Below are 22,386 nucleotides of genomic sequence, written 5' to 3'. Positions count from 1 at the left end.
AGGACAAGCCAGATATGGCGCGGTCTTCTATGCCAAATCTACTGCGCCGAGTGTGGCGAACACTTTACAGTGAGAAGGACCGAGCAGTGTGCGCTCAGACTCTTGTAGGTTTTGGATTGGCAGGAATGCGGCACTTCAGTAGATAAGTAGTTATCTGGTGGGCAACCAGCAAAATGGAGCCCGTGAGATGCACCACGTGGGCAGCACACAGAGCAGCAGGGAAAGATGACTCCCAGGCCGGCACGAGGGGAAACGAAGGGGCCAACGACTCACCCCTGTGTTCCGGGCCGCAGAATAGTCCAAGAGGCATAGCCTCACAGAAAGATGTTGTGTGGAATGAAGACCCAGAATCTAAACTAGGGATTTCCAGGTCTCGACAGCACACCCATCTGTCCAGGCAAGAGCTGATCTTCAAAGCCCCAAATCAGGGACCACGGGGCGGAGAGACAGCCTGCAGCGGGCTGGACCCCGAGAGGGGCATCCAATCAGGCTGGCCCACCGCAACAGGCCCCAACAGTGGGCCCTGTACCACCAGAATGTGCTGCGCAGACAGCAGCACCCCTGGACTGAGACAATGGGGGCCGGGAGGCATATCACACACGACCCGCCCAGCTCAGGCCACCGCCGCCCCACCCTCAGGCTCACCCTCAGCCCTTGTCGCCACGTAGCCTCCTAGGGCCACATCATGCCGCAGCGGCTGGCCTCCCTGTGGCAGCCAGGACCCCTCACCTCGCCCGGCGTCTGCAGAATCAGCAGGATGCCGGCAGAGCAGCTCACAGCAATATTGGGCCCATGTCGCCCATGTAATGTTTGCTTACAGGGGATACAGGGCAGAATTCCCCAGAACTTCATGATCTAGCGGCCATTATTGTCGGGGTCAGGCCATGCCCCTGAATGATGTATTTAGAATGAGATATTTCTGGACAAATTGAAAAGAAAAAATGTTTTTGTCAATTAAAAAGAGTGAGATCACCCTTCAGTATGTAACTAAAATATTTATAGTTGAAAAGAAACTAAAGCAGGAAATGAACACAGACTCACCTAAGCTAGAACCCTTAACCTTCAGTGTGCATATCTGAGACCTTAACCACTAGGCCTGAGATGACTCTTTACTGTGCAGTGCCCAGACTTAGTTATAGGGCCACTGGAATTTTGTGGGAGGAGAGGGCCAAATTATGCGGCAGTGTTGAATAAATTGTGTGGCAAGAAAAGCTGCATTATGCGTCACATTTTGTATTGATGCAACTTCATTATTTCATCATTTTTAAACTTGGTAGCACTGTCTGGGCATTGGTTGTGCCTCATTAGTACCAGTTTAACATCACAATACAGCAATAAGCAACAGAAAGGTAGCTAGTCCAGTTTTGCAAAGGGCATTCCATGGTGCAGCAACACGTGTTGCTGTATTTCTAGTAACTTTTGAACCGTTTGAGGGGGAAAAAGATTTCAGTGTTCCATCACTAGGAATGTTTAACAGTGAAAAGAATATAAAATGAGCAGAAACACTGCCAAGCGATACTAGGATTTGAACCTTCAGCTTACTGAGTGACAGCACAAGACCTTGACCATTAGGCCAGATGCGACTCTGTTGTACTCTGCATCCAAACGTAACTATAAAACTCTTACCGAACATTTTGCTAGTCTGTCTCTTTGAAGTCATTGTGTGGTTTATTTCAAAATGCCCCCTGGACCTAGCCCACCCTGGGGCTTCTTAAAACAAGTGCGGAAGCCTGCACTTCTGTATTTTTAATTATTTTTATTTTTGCTGTAAATCCACTGATCTACCGCACATTTCTGGCAAAATGTTTTTTTTTTTAAATGCTTTTTTCCCCTGTTTTTGAGGGTGGGGTGGTCCCTTTTGGACCCATGCACCAGAGCTAAGGGTGTCCCTATCCTGGCCCCCTTTCTTTTTTTTATCAGTTTTTTTGTGGTACTTGGCTGTAACCGAGTCTCAAGATGGCTGCCAACACTTCCTGGTTGAATTGTTGGCAGACAGACAGAGCTCTGCCTTTCCAGCATGAGCTCATTGTTATTTGTGAACCCTTCGCACCTCTAGATATCTATATTTTGATTTATTTTAGTATTTCAAAAACATACTGAACAGATTTACATCAAATAACAAAAAGCTCTCTGGACCAAGAGCTACCTTTCTGCCAAATTTGGCGGTTCGGGCTGTAGTCGTGTCTAAAATCCTTAGGGGGAATTATATTGGGAAACACACATTTTGTGCCCCCCCCCCTCCTTTTTTTTTCTCAGCCCCTGCTTGACAAATCCCCCCAAAACTTCCCATCTACAACAATATTGATATATGGAAGGAATTGTGTTACTGGTATATATCAGGATGCCGTATGTATCAACACCATTTTAACCTCGAACCTAGGGACACCAAATGGAGTAATAGAGGGGGCCGACCAAACCTGCTGCGTGAAGGACTCTATATATATAAATTAAACAAGAGTGGTGAGAGAGTGGAGCCTCTTGAACTGATGCTGTCTGTTAATTCTCCATTCACTAGTATTCTCGCGACTGGTGATTTATATCAACTCCGGACTTTTTTTTTTATATTAAACCTCCTAACATCTAAAGCATATGAAGACAGATTCAATGGTCCTTACTTCATGGTCAGATACAAAACCGATTTCACTGGCATAAACGCTAGTGCACATTACAACTATGTTTTTTGGACTGATGAACTGTTAATAAATCTAAATGCTATTGATTTTCCAAATCTGACAATTGTTTTAGTTAATATCTACAACAGTCCATTCTTTAAAGAAGCTTGTTGTTATCATATGGATTGTGTTTCAAATAATTCATTAAGTCACAAAGATCATAGAAATAGACAGGAGTGGGTTTAGGCCTACCAGACCCCCAATTTAGGTTGTGATAACTTGAAACCCTTATGACAGTTAAAACAGATCCCAGAACCCCCCTGGGGTATATATTGGTCAGATGATTTAAATATCAACGAAATCAAGTCGCTGCTGCCATGTAAATAAAGCATATCCCATAATAAACTTGTAATGAAATCGGTTCCTGTGATAGTACCCGATCTGTCCATTCAAGAGAACACAAGTAAAACAATAAAAAAGGTTAAAAAAGTGAAAGAATGGACCATGAATAGTGCTTTTTATATAATTATTATGACAGCATTTTTTCAGCCCGAACCACTGGGTGGAATTATACCAAATTTGGCAGAAAGCTAGTTTTTGGTACGTAGATTGTGCTTTCACTTATTTGGTGTAAATCCATTCAGTAGTTTTGGAGATATTAAAGTGAAAATAAATCTGTATATTTCTGGCTGCGACAACTTCGGGAAAAAAGATGAGCTCGTGCAGGGAAATACACAGCTCTGATTGGCTGCCAACCATCCAAACCCGGAGGTGTTGGCAACCATCCCGTAAAAAAAATGGGAGAGGGGGTGAAGGGAAGAGTAACCCTGACCTCTTAGCTCTGGTGCTGGGGTCCCAGCGGGACCTCCCACAGAGCTAAAAAGCATTTTATTTTTATTTTCGCCATGATTCACAGCGGATCTGACTAAAATGAAAAAAAAAATCAAGCACAGGCTTCCGCGCTTCATTATTCTTAAGCCCCTGGGTAGGCCAAACTCCGGGGGCATTGTTAATTTAATGCAAGGACCACCACCTCCCCAGGTTTACTGAACTATGATGCAGTGGGGTTGCGCCTTCCTCCTCTGCAGCCCCGGGGTCCACCACCTCCCTGGGGCACTAAAGACTGCTGTCAGAAAGCAGAGCAAATATGCATGCAGGGACGACAGATGAAAACATTGCAGTCACAAGCAGGGAGCTGCTATTTAAAGCAGCTCCATGCTTCTGGGAGCAACGCCGGCTTCTGCAGGACGCGGGGAGCCGGCTAGGACTGCGGGGGCCTTAAGGCTCGTCCTGCGGTCCAGTCACTCTCTCTCTCTCTTCCATCCCATAACGGGATGGGAGAGAGTGAGAGAGATTGTCGCTGCATGGTCTCTCAATGACCTAATGGTTATATTCTTGTACTGTCACTCAGTAGGCTGAAGGTTCAAATCCTGAGTATCGATTGGCAGTGTGTTTGTTTATTTGCTAGTGTTTTGACTGTTAAACCTTCCTAGTAAGGAAACATTCACATTTCTTTCCTCTCAGAAATGTGGGTTGCATGTCAAAGGTATGTCCAGCAAATCTGAAGGGGAGAGGTGGGGCGGGGACAAGAAGTAAAAAAAAAAAAAAAAATGTTTTTAAACGTACCTCTTCCCATCACTGCCATCTCCTACCACCTCGCTCATCGCTCCTCTTCTTCTGGTGTCCCAGCATTCACTGGGACACCAGCACAGGCTCCCCAGCAATCCTGGCTCTGCTTTCATGCTAAACCTAGCATGAAAGCAGTGTCTGGATTGGTCTGAGCGACTTGGATTGCCACTTAGACACAACCCTGTGGTCTGTGCAGTTTCTCCAGTCCAGCTGTTCAACCTGAGGTGGCTGGCCAAACACACATGCGCACTTAGGTGCACTCCCTGAACATGCTGTTGGCTGAGCCAGCAGCTGAAAGATAAAATTAAATATTGTTTTATCTTTCAGCTCCTGGCTTAGCTATGGGGCGACGCTCCTTCGCCATTACAAAGGAGCCGCCCCTAGGTATGTCTGGAAACAGTCCATCAAGGAGTCACTTCTGACCTAATGGTTAAGGTCATAGACCCTCACACTGACAGTTGAGGATTCTATTTCAGGTGTGTCCGTAATCATTTCCCTCCTTCAACTTCTTTTACACTTCTAAAGTTTAAGGTCCATACTGAAAGGTGATCTCACTTATTTTAATTGACAATTTGTCCAGAAATATCTCATTCTAAGTATATCATCCATCAAAGTCTAAAAAACTCTTTCTCCTCCTCTCACTCTTTCTTTCTCTCTCTCTCTCTTTCAATCCCTTTCTCCCACTCACACACCCACACAGATCCTTACTCACCCACTCACTTGCCCCCACTCAGACCCTCCTGCACCCACTCACAGACCCTCTTGCACCCACTCACAGCCCCACTATGACCCTCACCCACCCACTCACAGATCCACTGACACCGTCATGCACCAACTCACAGACCTGTGCAGACAGTGACACACCCACTGAGACACTGATGCATGCACTCTCACACCCAGACAGAGACTCAAACAGCCACTCTCATCCCCATATACACCCTCTCGCACATAGAGAGACAGGCTGCGGCTAACTCCTGCTGCACATGGCCAAAAGGATATGTGGCACTGTAGGGTTGGGTGGTTATGGGGTTTGGCTGCAGGGTCTGTCTTGCGGGCAACACCTGCTGCGGGCAAGACTGTGCACGGTGAAAGGTTGGGTGCTTGTAGAGGCTGGCCTCAGGGCTTGGCCGCAGGCAGTGGTTGGATTAATGTATAGTAATGAAAATGACTATACATTAAAAACACATAGAAATTCACTGAAAAAACAAAGGTTGCAGGGACGTATAGTTAGGAAATAAAATTTAAACAAAAACATAGAAATTCACTGAAAAAAACAACGGTTACCAGTATGTTATAGTTAGGCTCACATTTTAAACGTATTAAATCATAGAAATTCACTTGTGTCTTAAGGTAACTATAACTCACACCCTCGACATGCACTGCTAATTACCCCACAAATTATGGCACTCATGATACCTTTGAAAACATCATGATAACATTTTGGATGAAAAAACTGCATGGCTGGGGAGCCAGTTAAAGTTTCCTTAGGGCACGAGTTATAGTTACTTGAGAACTCTAACCGGTAAATTTCTATGTTTTTGTACGTTTAAATTATGAGCCTAACTCTAACGTCACATAAACCTTTGTTTTTTTCAGTAAGTTTCTATAATTTCTAACATAAAATAATATTTTATTACCACATGTGAGTCTAATCCACCACTTGTTGCCAGGCCCAGCGCCCAACCCTCTATGGGCAGCCAAGCAGTGCGGCACAAGGCCTCTGGTTGGAGGAGCTGGCCACAGCCACACTCACACCTGAATAGGCCGTGTCCTGTCCCCACACCAAGGGCTGCATAACCTCCTGTAGTGAGTCTGGAGTCAGGGCAGGTAGGGTAAAGTCCTCTGTGCACTTTGCACGTTGTGTGTCTTTGAAGTCTCTCCCACTTCAGAGACCCAACTGGATATACGTACTAGACCTCTGACACCACCAATTCAGTACACTTCTGGACCTGTGGATACCCTTGCAGGAAGAAGGGTGCTGTACTGCAGCGAGTACTGTCACTCTGCTGGACTGCTACTCTGCTGGACTCCTGATTTACTGTGCTGACCCACTGCCTCTTGCCAGGCATCTCTTCAATCCAGAGTGACTCCAAGGCCCAGCTGACTGGTCTCCTGATCTGAAGTCTCAAGGACATAAAATACTTTTAACCAACTTGGTCTCTGCCGTCTGTGAGTCTGCCCTGCTATGTGGTGCCACCCCAGTCCTATACCCTTGAGAATGGGCCTCAGGTGCTTGCTGCAGCTGAACTGAAGCATCCCCTGTCAATCCAACGCATTGCATTCGCTGCGTGGATTGGAACCGGTGCATCACCCTCATTGCAAGGATTGGAACCTGCACATCGTCTCTGCTAAAGGGATCGACTCCAACGCATTGCTGGGGTTGCAGGAACAGAACTGGCGCATGGCCTTCAGACCCGCCGCATCTCAGAACTGACACTTCGCCGCTGCATGGAGGAAATCAAAGAGTCCCCTCTACTGTGGGGAAAATCGACATTTCTTCTGCTGAGGATTGACTCCAGCTCATCGCCTACAGACCTGCTGCATCCTGGCACCGACGCATCGCTGCTGGTTCGTGGAGAAAATCTGCATCTCTTCTACTGCGTGGGGAGAATTGACGCATCTCATCTGCTGCAGGTATTGACACCAGCACATTGCTTCAGCTGCATCTTTGATGTTGACACAACCAGGATTAAGGTACTTTTGGTTAGCAGGCGTCACTGGGTTCCTATATCCAGCACGTGCTCCATTGCAGTCAGCCTGAACATTTTACTTTGTCCTGGTCCGGCATGACCATATATCCCCGGATAGTGCTTTTGCTTCTAAGCTCTATTTTACAGTTTAATCTATAAAATTCACAACTCAAGTTTTACTTATTACATTTTTGTCATTCTATTCTTGTTCTATGTATTAAAATCTGCTCTATTGTTCTAAACTGATGTGCAGTCTTTTTGTGCTATGTTTTTACTGTTTTACTATTTGAAGTGTTGCACAAATGCTTTACACATTGCCTTTAAGTTAAGCCTGACTGCTCTGTGAAAAGCAGCCAGAGGGTAAACACAGGTTAATTTACGGTGTGCCCTGACTAGGATTGTGGTTGCCACTTGAGCAGAGCTTACTCCAGTTAACTGACAACCCAAATTCTAACCCTGAGGATGTGAAGGATGTGTGGAGAACCACTGAAGCTGGAGAACTTATTATCCAAGTAGGACAAGTATGCAGAGGCACCAGTCATTATGGCTTTGTAGATAATGCAGGCTGGTTTCCTTGGACTATGGCTGCAAGGGCCTGGGGGTGGGTGCCACCTGGCCAGTATTTTACATGCATGGCCAGTATTTACATGTTTAAGCGGAAAAGAAATTGGATAAAGAAACAAAGAATAGAACATCGCAACCACTTATAATTTTCAAATCAGCAAATCCAAGTAAAGCTACATCTCGTATTGGATTTGATCCTATTAAAGACTTATTCATTATTATATTAGAACTACAACTTAATTCAGCTTCATCAGCTATATCACAACACTCCAAACAACTATTTAATAACCTTACTCAATTCTGCTTCAACAAGTTGAACTATTACATGACAATATCCAGGCAGAACAAATTCCTTCACCTGATAGGACAACTCAAAATACCCATTCCTAAAACTCTTTCACACCGATTGATGGGGTTGATCTTGATTCCACCAATATAAGCTCTCATTCTATCTGTTTATGCCCAGCTAAAGTCATGCAACTTTCCTTCCCTGTTCTCAAAGCTCAACTCCTGGACATGTTTACCTGTTCTTTAAGAAAAGGTATTTTCCCATGACATGGAAAAAAGTCACTGTGAAATCAGTTTTGTTATTTAAAAAACAACTTTGACCCACAAGATCTCAGGAACTTTCTGCCAATTAGCCTCATACCGTTTTATGGCAAACTTTTCAAAAAACTCTTTTTAAAAAGCTCAAACTGTTTTTTTTTAAAACACTATTTTGGATATCTTCTAATCCAGATTCTACAGAGGAAATAGTAGAGATCTGGTGATCGTATTGGTTTTGATTGATCTTTGCCACAGGGTCGACAATGGAGGTATTGAGATACTAATACTTTTAGACCTGTTAACAGCCTTCAAGATCATATATCATTACATCCTGAAAAAATCCTAGGAGAAGTGAAGCTGGGAGTGAGTTGCTGAATCAAATGGGGTTCTATCCGGCAACCAGCAGGGGTTCTCTTCCCATTGCATTGTGTTGTAATTCAGCCCCCTAAAATCTTTAGCAGATGAACTAGGTGGTATAATTTGAAATTTGTGTGTCTTGAAAAAGCAGTCCTGTGTTGAGGTGTTGGTTCTCCTACTTGACCAAATAGTTTGATTTTGTGCAAATTATGTTCTCCCTTAACCTTTTCTTCTTATTTGCCATTATCCCATAAGTAGGCTGGCCATCAGCTAAAACGAAAGATTTGAAGGCTGAGGCCTCCTGGTTTAGAGCTGTTTTCCGTTTTTACACTCCTCATTTTTAGTATGTCTAAAAGTATACATTTTATTAAAGTAACTTGTGTAGGTCAACTCTGGTGCTACATGTCCTCCTTCCCAGTTACCATTTTAACAATGCTGGCCTCTCACACCTATATAAGTTGGTTGTTCCCAGAGTCATGCTTCCCACTAGGTTGGGCATGCCAGGCTTTGTAGTTGGCCTATTTATTTTATATCCCCTATTGAGTATCCTACTTATGTGCATCTTTACCTTGGTGTGAAAAACAAAATTACACATTTGGCGTTCTGCAGGAGCTCACCAAAGGATGCAGGACAAACATCTAAAATAAGGGACAATCCTGCACGCACCCTGCAAACTTATGCTGGACTTTACAATACTGGACTAGTGCTATCAGGGCCATGAGAGAGGGGCCACGAGAGAGGGGCCACTAGAGTGACAATGGTCCCTGGTGAAAGCAAGATAAATGCATCGCTCTCTCACCACAGCATCCACTGGCTAGATCACAGCCATAATCTAGGTAAATTGGGCCCTAAAACTCCTGGGCTCCAGTGCCACAGCACCTATGCATTGTTTATAGCAACACCCCTGGGAGAATCATCATCCCATGGGCCTCGCAGAAATGGTCCTTTGCCGTAGGCTCAGGGAAGCCCCTCTCTACCTCCCCAGAGTGCACCCCTCTTCTTTAGGACTCCCAGGAGAGTATTGGATGACTATTGCTGAGAGACTTAAGCGAGGAGAGCCGTTGATGTATCAATGGTGCAACAGGCTCTGGTGCAAGCAAGTTAAATTGTTGCTCATCTGAACCCCAGTCACTGACTTGATATTAAAACTCAGCCACAGTTTGGGTTTAGAAACTTAATAACGTTGATATCCAAAAGGAATAAATACTCTTATGCTTTGAAACAATAGTGGTAAATAGCAATATCTACCACCCAATAACTATTGACTGCCACAGGGCCTGGTTGAGTGAGCATGTTTTGTGCATGGCCGTAGGAGTCTTAACATCTAATCGCAGCTTTACCCACTCACCTAAACATGCTGAAACTAATCACTCTATTCTAAAGCTGTGGAAAGCCCACAACATAGTGACATTTACCTGGGAAGGGCATCTCCTGGCCTTGCTATCAGAGGCCACCGCCACCCCACTTATGGACTAGTTAGAAATTAGAGGTGGGTCAGCTACTGAAACCTCACGCAGGCTCAAGCCTGACACCTGGTTCCGGTTCAGCTTGAGGTGCTGTTGGAACCAATACTGAACTGAGCTTTCGTGTGGCTTCTGTCTGCCACCATCTCTACCCTGGATGAGGCATTAAAGCCATAGCTGCAAACTGGAAATGGAGAATCAGGTTTGAGTCTCCGCTTCAGCTCAATATCCTGTGATTCTGAACAAATCACTTCCTACCTATGCCTATAAAAATATCAATGTGTCCCAGAGTGATATTTTATTTCACCAAAACTCCCTTTTCTTTATTATCCTGTATGAAAACACTCAAACATGTAAATCGAATACAAGTTGTACAAATAAGTATTGTGTTTGATTTAGTAGACTATAATGTTGTTCTATAATAATACAGGGTTTACATGACAACTGCCTTTCCTCTTAGTTTACAAATTATTTAGCTTTTAAAACTATCACTTTTAATAAGTTCTTCTCAGTGCACTTCCATAATGTGTCATATTAATGTCAAAACTTCCCATGTCAAACAAATACACTTTCTTGAAGTGACCTACGTGACACCTCTTTCGTAGCCCATAAAGTGCTGAAAGTGAGTTGCCTGGCCTTTGATAGAGTTAAAAGAGGGTGGGGCACTGACTAAGTGACATTGGGCATCCTGCAGTGTTTTTTAGGGTGAAACAAAAGACCTGATTGCTTCAAATGCCTTCACAGTGCATCTCATCTGCCTGGGCCAAGTGCTGGAGGCCCCCTCCCTGGGCCTCGCAGCACTACACTATAGCTGCGAGGCCCAAGGGAGGGCCCTTTCCCAGCAAGGAGACAAACCTCTGTGGTAGAGGAACAAGAGGATCAGTGTGCCAGCCTGACTGTAAGGCACTGGCGGGAGGCCCCATCTTGACGGGGGGGTACGGGGCCATGGGCAGATGCCCACACTGCCCATACCTAGTGCCGGCCGTGTGGAGGGGTGAGGAATTCACAACAAAGGCAAATGAAGTGCAAAGCAGGAATTCCCATTGTTGACAGTTGTTGCAACTCCTTATGTGGAACAAAAGAGGTCTATTAGGTCTTTTTAGGTCACACCCACGGAAGGTGGGCTGAATACAATAAAGAACAGGAATGAGTTAACTGCAGCGCAGGGCAAGTTCGGAGTGAGTGCATGCAAATACCGGCCAGCAACAAGTGGGCAGAGCCCAACACTGATGAGCAATATAGAGTCAGTCTTGATTTTAATCTTAACAGGAAAGTCTGCAAAGGAATAGAGATACATTCTGGACATGACAACATATAGTTCAAAATGTATAGTGAGAACCTCTGTAGATCTTCAACTTTCAAATCTAGAAAAGGAACTTGTTCCAGAATGCAAGTGGCTATTGGAACCCATCCCAGCATTAGAATTTGGAATTTGTTGTTTTTTAAGGATGATCAAGAAACTAAAGAGACAGACATGGGAGCCTAGCATGGATTCCAAGCTAGTGTTCAGGTCCCAGACAGGGTCACATGCAGTCTTCAGGCATGATCAGGCAGTGCAGGATGGCTACATACTTAAATCCCCTCGGCACAGTTTGTGATCCTCGCCCATGACGTGCCATAGCTTCTGCCTGAAGATTTAAACTCGCGCTTCTTTCCACCCCCTCCCCCAAGAGTGAAAATGGCCTCTGAAAGTAAGGTTAGTTTTCAGTGTACTGTATTTTTTTTATTGTAATTCCAGCAGTTAATAAAAGCTGACAGTAGTATAATGTTTTCATATAAATGACCTAACATTCCTTCTTCGCAACATTAAAATATATTCTGTTTTATGGATTAATAGGAGGTGAAGTTAAAGTGAAGACATTAGACTGGTTAAAAAACGAGCTATGTGAAGGTACGTAATAGCACTTATCTAATTGCTGTTTTACAGTTACATGTTCTCACAGTCACATTGATTCCATGTTATTTTAAAGCTATTGACAAGAATGACTCTCATATGACAGTACAGAACATTAAACAGTTAAATAATGAATTTTCATGACCTCTATAGCAACATGTTAAAAACATTCCACTTTCCTATACCACTACTTGAGAAAGTTTCTAGTGTACTTGTTCAGTTAGCATTTCAAATGTGTCCAACCTATTCATGATCTTTTCTCTTCCAAGAGCCCTGCTGCATTACAGAACCTCTCAAATGAATTTTCAAATGTGATATGCATGACAATTTGTTAAACATCCTTGTATGAAATTGAGTTTTCCCGATCAGGCACTGCATCTATCACGTTTCCTACCTATGTAAAATACAGTTATTGTCCAGCCATCTACATTATGCCTTTTCAATTGCAGTGATAAACTCATGCAGAGTACTTTAGATTTTGTCATATAAAATGACAACTAGAGAAATGCTTTCACTATTTAACATGTCAGGCATTACTTATAAATAACGGGGGGGGAAGCTTCCTTTTTCCTTGTCCTAAATGTGTACCATAAGGATAAAGGTGAACTCAGCACACGTTTACATGCAGTTATTGTGAATTAGCGTGTGAAGGAGGCAGTGGGGCTCGAGTGGGGGCCGGAGAGCAGATAACTTCCGGCACCAGCACCCCCCACCAGCTGGACACCCACAGTACAGCCGCAGGCAGAGGTGACTGCTTTGAAAAGCACCTGGGAGCTCCGGCAGAGCGGCACACGCCTGCCGGGTGCCGGGCCACGGGCCACCTCTCTTGCTTCTGAATCTTACTGAATTGTCTTTATTTTGTTCGGCATAAATACGGGAACGCGTAAAGCCAGCCCCAGCAAAGAGGCCCCCATGGTCAAGGAATGAACTGTTCCTAGGGCAAGATGGGTAACGTTGTTTATTTTAACGTATCTGTCGTCAGCTGTGGGTGTACTCGCAGAGGAAATAGTGAATGTTGAAAAAGATCTTCCTTCTCGAGTGTACTCACAAGAGAGCATGTGTTCAGATGCTCGGAACGGCATCACACCCATCTCTGACCCAAATGTTTTATCTTCATCAGCGGCCCAGACTGTACCTATAGGAGCTGGTGGTTGTAATGGCGAGTGTAGGAGGCTGGACTGGTTTGTAGTGAGTACCAAGGGGTACTTGCACCTTGCACCAGGCCCAGTTATCCCTTATTAGTGTATAGGGTGTCTAGCAGCTTAGGCTGATAGATAATGGGAGCTTAGCAGAGCAGCTTAGGCTGAACTAGGAGACGTGTGAAGCTACTACAGTACCACTCAGTGTCATATGCACAATATCATAAGAAAACACAATACACAGTTATACTAAAAATAAAGGTACTTTATTTTTATGACAATATGCCAAAGTATCTTAGAGTGTACCCTCAGTGAGAGGATAGGAAATATACACAAGATATATATACACAATAGCAAAAATATGCAGTATAGTCTTAGAAAACAGTGCAAACAATGTATAGTTACAATAGGATGCAATGGGGAAACATAGGGATAGACACAAACCATATACTCCAGAAGTGGAATGCGAACCACGAATGGACCCCAAACCTATGTGACCTTGTAGAGGGTCGCTGGGACTATTAGAAAATAGTGAGAGTTAGCAAAATAACCCACCCCAAGACCCTGAAAAGTGAGTGCAAAGTGCACCAAAGTTCCCCTAAGGACAAAATAGTCGTGTTAGAGGGAGAATGCAAGGAAAACACAAATCAGCAATGCAACAACGATGGATTCCTGTCTGAAGGTACCTGTGGAACAAGGGGACCAAGTCCAAAAGTCACAAGCAGCTCGGAGATGGGCAGATGCCCAAGAAATGCCAGCGGTTGGTGCAAAGAAGCTCTTACTAGGCTGAAGAACTGTGAATACTGCAGGAACGACAAGGGCTAGGGACTTCCCCTTTGGAGGATGGATCCCCCACGCCTTGGAGAGTCGTGCAGAAGTGTTTTCCCGCCGGATGGACGCCAACAAGCCTTGCTACACGCAAATCGTGCGTGTGGCGTTTTTGGACGCTGCTGGGGCCCAGGAGGGACCAGGAGGTCGCAAATTGGACCTGCAGAGAGAGGGGACGTCGAGCAAGACAAAGAGCCCTCACTGAAGCAGGTAGCACCCGGAGAAGTGCCAGAAACAGGCACTACGAGGATGCGTGAAACGGTGCTCGCCGAAGTTGCACAAAGGAGTCCCACGTCGCCGGAGACCAACTTAGAAAGTCGTGCAATGCAGGTTAGAGTGCCGTGGACCCAGGCTTGGCTGTGCACGAAGGATTTCCGCCGGAAGTGCACAGGGGCCGGAGAAGCTTGCAAAGTCGCGGTTCCCAGCAATGCAGCCCAGCGAGGTGAGGCAAGGACTTACCTCCACCAAACTTGGGCTGAAGAGTCACTGGACTGTGGGGGTCACTTGGACGGTGTCGCTGGATTCGAGGGACCTCGCTCGTCGTGCTGAGAGGAGACCCAAGGGACCGGAGATGCAGCTTTTTGGTGCCTGCGGTTGCAGGGGGAAGATTCCGTCGACCCACGGGAGATTTCTTCGGAGCTTCTGGTGCAGAGAGGAGGCAGACTACCCCCACAGCATGCACAAGCAGGAAAACAGTCGAGAAGGCGGCAGGATCAGCGTTACAGAGTTGCAGTAGTCGTCTTTGCTACTATGTTGCAGGTTTGCAGGCTTCCAGCGCGGTCAGCGGTCGATTCCTTATCAGAAGGTGAAGAGGGAGATGCAGAGGAACTCGGCTGAGCTCATGCATTCGTTATCTAAAGTTTCCCCAGAGACAGAGACCCTAAATAGCCAGAAAAGAGGGTTTGGCTACCTAGGAGAGAGGAAAGGCTACTAACACCTGAAGGAGCCTATCACAAGGAGTCTCTGACGTCACCTGGTGGCACTGGCCACTCAGAGCAGTCCAGTGTGCCAGCAGCACCTCTGTTTCCAAGATGGCAGAGGTCTGGAGTACACTGGAGGAGCTCTGGACACCTCCCAGGGGAGGTGCAGGTCAGGGGAGTGGTCACTCCCCTTTCCTTTGTCCAGTTTCGCGCCAGAGCAGGGGCTAAGGGGTCCCTGAACCGGTGTAGACTGGCTTATGCAGAATTGGGCACCTCTGTGCCCAACAAAGCATTTCCAGAGGCTGGGGGAGGCTACTCCTCCCCTGCCTTCACACCATTTTCCAAAGGGAGAGGGTGTCACACCCTCTCTCAGAGGAAGTTCTTTGTTCTGCCATCCTGGGCCAGGCCTGGCTGGACCCCAGGAGGGCAGCTGCCTGTCTGAGGGGTTGGCAGCAGCAGCAGCTGCAGAGAAACCCCAGGAAGGGCAGTCTGGCAGTACCAGGGTCTGTGCTACAGACCACTGGGATCATGGAATTGTACCAACAATGCCAGGATGGCATAGAGGGGGCAATTCCATGATCATAGACATGTTACATGGCCATATTCGGAGTTACCATGGTGAAGCTACATATAGGTAGTGACCTATATGTAGTGCACGCGTGTAATGGTGTCCCCGCACTCACAAAGTTCAGTGAATTGGCTCTGAACAATGTGGGGGCACCTTGGCTAGTGCCAGGGTGCCCTCACACTAAGTAACTTTGCACCTAACCTTTACCAGGTAAAGGTTAGACATATAGGTGACTTATAAGTTACTTAAGTGCAGTGTAAAATGGCTGTGAAATAACGTGGACGTTATTTCACTCAGGCTGCAGTGGCAGGCCTGTGTAAGAATTGTCAGAGCTCCCTATGGGTGGCAAAAGAATTGCTGCAGCCCATAGGGATCTCCTGGAACCCCAATACCCTGGGTACCTTAGTACCATATACTAGGGAATTATAAGGGTGTTCCAGTAAGCCAATGTAAATTGGTAAAATTGGTCACTAGCCTGTTAGTGACAATTTGAAAGTAATGAGAGAGCATAACCACTGAGGTTCTGGTTAGCAGAGCCTCAGTGAGACAGTTAGGCACCACACAGGGAACATATACATGCACACCTATGAGCACTGGGGCCCTGTGTGACAGGGTCCCAGTGACACATACATATAGGCCACAAACCTATGAGCACTGGGGTCCTGACCAGCAGGATCCCAGTGACACATAACAACCATACTGAAAACATAGTGTTTTCACTATGAGCACTGAGGCCTGGCTATCAGGATCCCAGTGAGACAGTGAAAACAGTGACAAACACCCTGACATACACTCACAAACAGGCCAAAAGTGGGGGTAACAAGGCTAGAAAGAGGCTACCTTCTCACAGCGAGCCTACATTGACCCCCGCAATTGTCCATCGACCGCCGTCCTCTCCTGAATCATCCACGGAGGCCCCTAAAAGGAAATGGAAAATAAACAGCAGAACCTAACGCAGAGTAAGGGCGATGGCCAGTTTTCGAAGAGTGTCACACAGGCTGCTGAGGCTAGTGGGCTGAGGGGTATATTGAACGAGTTGGATTTTAAAATTGAGAATTTGATTTATGAACTCTTGGGGCCAGCTCTAACTCGTTAGGAGCAGATTGAACGATTGATTAACAGTGAAACAGGTGACGCTTTGGTAGTATCGATAGCGCCTGTGGCAGCCTAGCAAGGAAACTTCGACAAGGCTGGAGGGTTGCACATTGTCCGAAAAACGGATCCCCTCCCAAGAAGTTGTTAGGGTGATACGTTAGTGATTGGGCAGCAACAAGTCTGGGCTATTGACGGTGTCGGCCTCACTTAGGAAACAGGATGACTGAACATCCGAGGGAATCTCAACCCCCACCCCAGGCGATGCCCTCCGTGGCTACCTCACGAGATACACTACGTATTCCTCCAAAGGGGGATGCACAGGGAAGAGTGACAATCTCTCTCCAGAGGCTACCCCATATGTTGTGATTTTAGGTAATGTTCCTCCCCTTAAGCACCAGTCATGGAAAAGTTATGTTCAATTAAAAAACAAAGTACTGCATTGGCTGTGGACATGCAATTCTTGGGAACCCATCCTGGTTCCTGGATAGATATGGTAACGTGAGTGAACTAAATAAAAAAGAGGCCAAAGTCGTTCTCAGGGGACTGTGTTGTCATTAACTTTTCTAGAGCTGACATGGCTGCTTCCATATTCGAGTCTGTGAACTTATATGTTGAATCATCGATTTGTGTCCTACCTCTGGGTTGTTTTTATGGGCCAAAATGTGTGCCATCTTCCCAGGGTTCTGTGATTACTGTACCTCAGAGAAGAAGAAACTCCAATCCCATGCCCCCCTTTATGCTGGAAACTGAGAACAGATTTTCCACCCTTGGGCATTTGGACTCAGGTGATCAATCCCCAGTTTGTTAGACGAGGGGACCTTTCTGCGGGGGAGGTAAAGATCGGCAGTCTGAAAAAATGTTTAATCTTATCAGCTGGAATGTCGCTGGCTTGGGAGCCAAAGTTAATGATGTTGACTGGGTGGAGTATGTGAAGCAGTTTATGATGGTTTGCCGTCAAAAGACCTGGGCTTGTGATCATTGTAATGTAGAGGGCTATAAATCATATTTTAAACCCGCCAGAGAATCCCGTAGAGGCCGGGCAGTGGGTTTGGCTGTTTTTATTTCTCTAGATCTTAGAGGTACAGTGGAGGTTCTTGATTCCAGGACCTGTAGTCTGCAAGCTCTAATTCTCTAGTTTGCAGGGGCTTCTCCAACCCTGCTGCTAAATTTTTGTAATGCAAAGCCATTTTCACAGGATGCTTTGGATTCTTTTTTATGGTCCCTGGAGGGTACTAAAAGAGAGAGCTTGGGGGTTACAATAGCAGGTGATTTTAACTGTCATCTTTGTGATGATCCTAGTATCCTCCCCCATAAACCTTGATGTTGCTTTTCGATTAATGGCCTGCATTTTGATAATAGCCCCTAGCGGAACCTGTTGAACACGTTACTTAGCAAATGTGATCTGGTGTTCTCCCTGTGCAAACCTGTGTATTCTACTGGGGTTGAGATGGCTCATACTTTTACAGGTGATTTTTGTCTTTGTTTCATCCTTTATTTTTTCCCACATTTTGGAGGTTTTTATTGATTTTAGCGCCCACAGTGATCATAACCTGAAATGTATTTTGTTTGATTGGTATAAGGTGATTAGGTAGAGAAAAAGGAGGGCATAGTGGATGTCTCAAGCCTGTTAGCCAGGGTAGACAAATACGATGGACACAGGTTCCCCCGGATTACCCTTATACAGCCCTTCTAACCAAATGTCGGCAAGAGCTTGCTACGTGTTTTAGTGGGGCAGGACGCCCTAATCAGATTCTAACTGCTTTAACCCAAATAGCAAGTGCAGTTTCCAAAGCTCTTACCTGCCCTGAGGTGTACTAGTGGTAATAAAGGTATGAGCTGGTTTGATAAGAGATGTTCACCTGGACTTAGAAAACATAAGCGTGCCCTTAGGGCCACCCAGAGCGAGGCTATTTTGGTATCTTTGTCACCCCAAGTATAAAGGCGAGGTTTCACGGTAGGAAAACAAGATTAGGACGATATCTGTGAGAATTTGCTTGATCCAGGCTGCCTGAGGAACAGTGCTAGGTTGTGGGGAACTATTAACAACCCTTTTTTTTTGTGCAAGCAGGCACCCAAGCTATAGTGCATCTCATTGAGGCTGATAGATACATTTTCCAATTTAGTGAGGTTTATAATGGGGGATTGGAAATGGAGTAGTAAGACCACATTGGTGTTGGAAGGGGCTTCCTGCTTGGTTTTATCCCAGGCTGAGGTTCGGAAAAGTATCAGGGGGCTGTAGAGAAGGAAAGCACCAGGCCCTGATGGAATCCCGGCATATTTTACTGAATGCAGCAGTTAACGATAGCCCCCCTTCTTCTTGGTCTTCTGCTGTTATTGCCCCAGTTTTTAAAAAAAGGGGATAAAGATAGCCCTTGTTGTTACAGACCGATCTCTTTGCTTGATTCTACGGAGTTAGGGGGTGCTCTTCTGGACAGACTTATGCACTGGTCCAAAGAGGTTAATACACTGCCTGACCTTCAGTATGGGTTTGGCTCTGGAAAGCCTACAATTGACCAATGCCTAAATCTTTACCTAGTCCTTTGATCTGGTTAAACAAGATAAATAGTGGAGATTTATCTTAGAGATGGGGGTTGGTAATAATATTGTCCTCTTTCTGAGAGATATTTATGCAAATACTGAAGCTGCAGTCAAATATTCAAATGCCAGTTGCACAAAGAGCTTCAAAACGTTGTGAGCGGTCCAACAAGGTTGCAGTTTGCCCCCATTTTTATTTACGTTACTCATAAATAGACTTGGGCAGGTCTTAGTGGATGAGCGAATAGACAGCCCCCGGGTTAAGGGCCGCTCCCTGCCTGTTCTGCTGTATGCAGACAGTGCTGTATTAATGGTTAAACAGCTAAGGGCCTGCAAGTGCTCATTACTGCCTTTTTTGGGATTTATGGGAGGAACTGGTCCTTAGTACCATACATTAACAAGTCACGCATCATGGTAATTGATCCCAGAAGTACGGAAACCTTGTTATTTAGGATTGGGCCTTATGCCATTACTCAGGTCAAGGCTTTCCTGTATTTGGGAATCCTTTTTTACACTAGTTTATGCTGGAATAATTTGCTCACAGATAAGTTGTCTGCAGCTAACAGGTTTAATACAGCACTCTGGAATTTTACTACAAGACTGGGGGGGGGGGCAGTCAGCACCTTGTTACAAGTTTATCACTCTAAAACATTGTCAAAAATGAAGTATGGGGGTGAGATCTGGGGGTATGTAAAACATGATTTCTTACAGGTGGTGGAAAACATGTTTCTAAGGCAGTAGCTTTGTGTTACGCAGTGCACTCCATCTTATATAGTGCATGAGGAGTTGAGATCTAGTTATGTTTCCATCACCCTACGTCCTATTTAATGCTGGTTCAATCTATGGACTAAGGGTGCTTAACTGAACAGAGAGATAATAAAAGACTGCTTACGTATCACCCAATTTAAATATATTAAAAAAGAGTTTTATGATCTGGGGAGGGTGGAACAATGTGTATGAGGGACACAATGATGGATTGATTTAGCCTAATGGTTAAGTATAAAATGTGGGTCATTTTAATATAAATTTGTATATATCTTTTCCTCTTTTTACATTTTTGTGTGTTTTTTATCTTGTTATGATGATGCTTCTATGGTTGTTTTACTACCACGAAAGACAGCTTGAATTGAATTAAATTAGCCTACTTTGTGTCACCATTCTCTCTTCTTAGTCTCCTTGTCCCCATGGCTCTTCTCAGATCCGCCCATGTCTTAAATCTATTTTGTAATAGATCTGTTGGTGTACAATGTGTATTAATATTGAAGGGTTAGCATGATTCTCCATCCATACACAAGAGGTTTGTGAGAATATTCTTTAAGTACCTCCACATAAAACCTCTGTTAGCTACAAGTCCCCTGGGGATTAAGGAGAATCAGGTGAAGCTAGTCTTTATGCAGTTATAAATTTAAAGAAAGAGGGATCATGATGATTCAAAATGGAGAGAAAAGTTCAAAAGTGAAAGCCGTTGTTAAAATTGTCAAATAAGGAAAAGAAAGGAAGGCAAAACACGCTCTTATGAAAGGTTCTCAGTAAACCAATCTGCTCGAAGATAGGTCTTTTTATTTGTCAAGTAGGAATCAGCAAAGTGAAAAATGCATGTTCATAGCATGTGTATGCGTAGGTATACATGGTCAACATACTTCTGCCATGTAGTGTTTGGCTTGTGCGTTTGCAAGTTGTTTTTCTTTGAATAAGTCTGTTGAGTCACAAGACGTGCTGTGACTCCTCCCTTGGTCTACAGTGCGCATGGGCACTGAATCCATCTTAGAACCATCTTGTACAGACGTGTATCAAGAGGTCTCAGAGATTATTCTTCACATGTTTTTTTTTTGCCCCACACAAAGCTATTTCAGCTCCAACATTTCAGAAAAAAAGGTTATTCTCTTTCACCAGACATCTTTGGAGGACTGACAACTACAGTTTGATTGTCGAAAAGCTGGGGAACTCCTGGGACCATGAGTCCTTCCTTAGCCATTGACAGTGGAATATGCAGACTAAAAGAGGGTAATGGAACAAGCGCCCTTCAAGGTTTGTCCCTGGTGCATCTCAAGGTATCTCAAGGTTTCGATGATTGAATCACCATGACTCCTACAATCTGTGCCTCTCCCTGACCACCTTGACACCTCCTGCGATTCCTGTCTCATTTTTAGTTTGAAGAAGACCTTAAGGTACATCAGAGCGTGGTTTTGGGCATACCACAGAATACACCATCAGACATTCTGTCAAACGCCAGACATTTTCAGAAAAGAAAATCCCTTTTGTTCTGACGAAGGCAATGAAGAAGGTCCATCTGGAATCCCAGAAATCCAGACATCACCCAGCCTAGAGACAGTATCGTCTAGCAGGTCAAAGTGCAAGGAAGAGGAGGAAGTTGAACTGACCCTGAAGACCAGTGGACCAAGTGATACACCCATCTCTGAGAGCCATGCTATAAAATCAAGGTTGCATAAAATGTCCCATGCCTATGTGGATCACTGCTCCTGCAGGAGTCTGGCAATATGCCTTGAGTACTGACTAAAAAGACTGCCGACATGTGGCCCCTCACTGCCTTCTAGCTCGGTTGGCGCAGAGAAAAGGCTTCTGAGTTGACTAAGCCTCCTCCATAGGCATTGAGCCTTGCTGTGCCTTGAGTCCTCCTCGATACAAGTGCATTGAGTATCCTTACATGCACCTGAAGTCGTCAAAAAGAGCAGCACCGAAGCTGGCGCTGAAGATTGTGTCATTGCCAAAAGCTTTAGCCAGATCCGAAGAGTCAAAGGCGCTGATACTACAGAGTTTACAGGACAGACTTGACGCCAGGCAGAAGTGTCTGTTTATCTATCCAGTCACAGGGAAGAGCTAGACAAAAAAACACTTTTGCTTGAAGTCTTCAAGAGACACTCCCTTATAAGAGGAGCTTGCCTTTGAATAAGAAGCCAGCATCAAAGGAGCACTGGAACAGGGGCACAAATCCTCTTCCATATGTTTCACTACTGCCTCTTCTGTCTCCTTCACCTCTACTACCACTTTTGCCACCAGACTTATGCACACTACCTCCTTTGCCACAACCAAAATCACCTGGGGAATCTGCGCATGCCTCTTCTGATCCTGACAGGGCCAGTTGACGACAGGTGTGAGGAGTACAGTGTTGACCCCAAGGGAGACTGATTTGGACCACTCTCCGGTTAAGGCATCAATGCCAGATTATACAGTGGCCGTAAAGGTAGTCATCCTGAGGGCTGCCATACACAAGAAAGAGGACAAGAGGACTGCATAGTGGAGAATCTTTCAGAGTCTGAACGCACAGTCCAGTGTCGGTCCGTTCTCGAAGGCATGTTTACTCTTCCCCAGATAATTTTTCAGGAGCCAGTAAAGGCTACAGAGGTGACACCTAGGATGGAAAAAGAGAAACCCTCACCCAGTGACCCTAGTTACATAGTGGTATCAAATCCTCCCCCTGACTCTTTGGTGGTTCACACTAATGATAAATGAGCCTCTGCTCAAGCCACAGACAATGTTTCACTGCGTGATAAGGAGAGTGAAAAATATAATTCTGCCAGCTGATGT

The 22,386-nt window shown here is 45.2% G+C and overlaps 1 protein-coding gene across 3 annotated transcripts in view; it reads left to right on the top strand.

Annotated features, from left to right (window-relative positions):
* The window catches only part of METTL22 (methyltransferase 22, Kin17 lysine), a 244,005-nt gene that overhangs the window by 140,194 nt on the left and 81,425 nt on the right, over positions 1–22,386 (top strand). For all 3 annotated transcript variants that reach the window (XM_069210541.1, XM_069210540.1, XM_069210539.1), the window contains exon 7: positions 11,699–11,752. In XM_069210541.1, coding sequence (XP_069066642.1) covers positions 11,699–11,752 — 54 coding nt within the window. The remainder of the gene's footprint in view (positions 1–11,698; positions 11,753–22,386) is intronic.

This window comes from Pleurodeles waltl, chromosome 10 (assembly GCF_031143425.1).
Source record: "Pleurodeles waltl isolate 20211129_DDA chromosome 10, aPleWal1.hap1.20221129, whole genome shotgun sequence".
Classification (NCBI taxonomy): domain Eukaryota; kingdom Metazoa; phylum Chordata; class Amphibia; order Caudata; family Salamandridae; genus Pleurodeles; species Pleurodeles waltl.
Note: the sequence above shows the minus strand (reverse complement) of the source record. Positions and strands in the feature narration are given on the sequence as shown.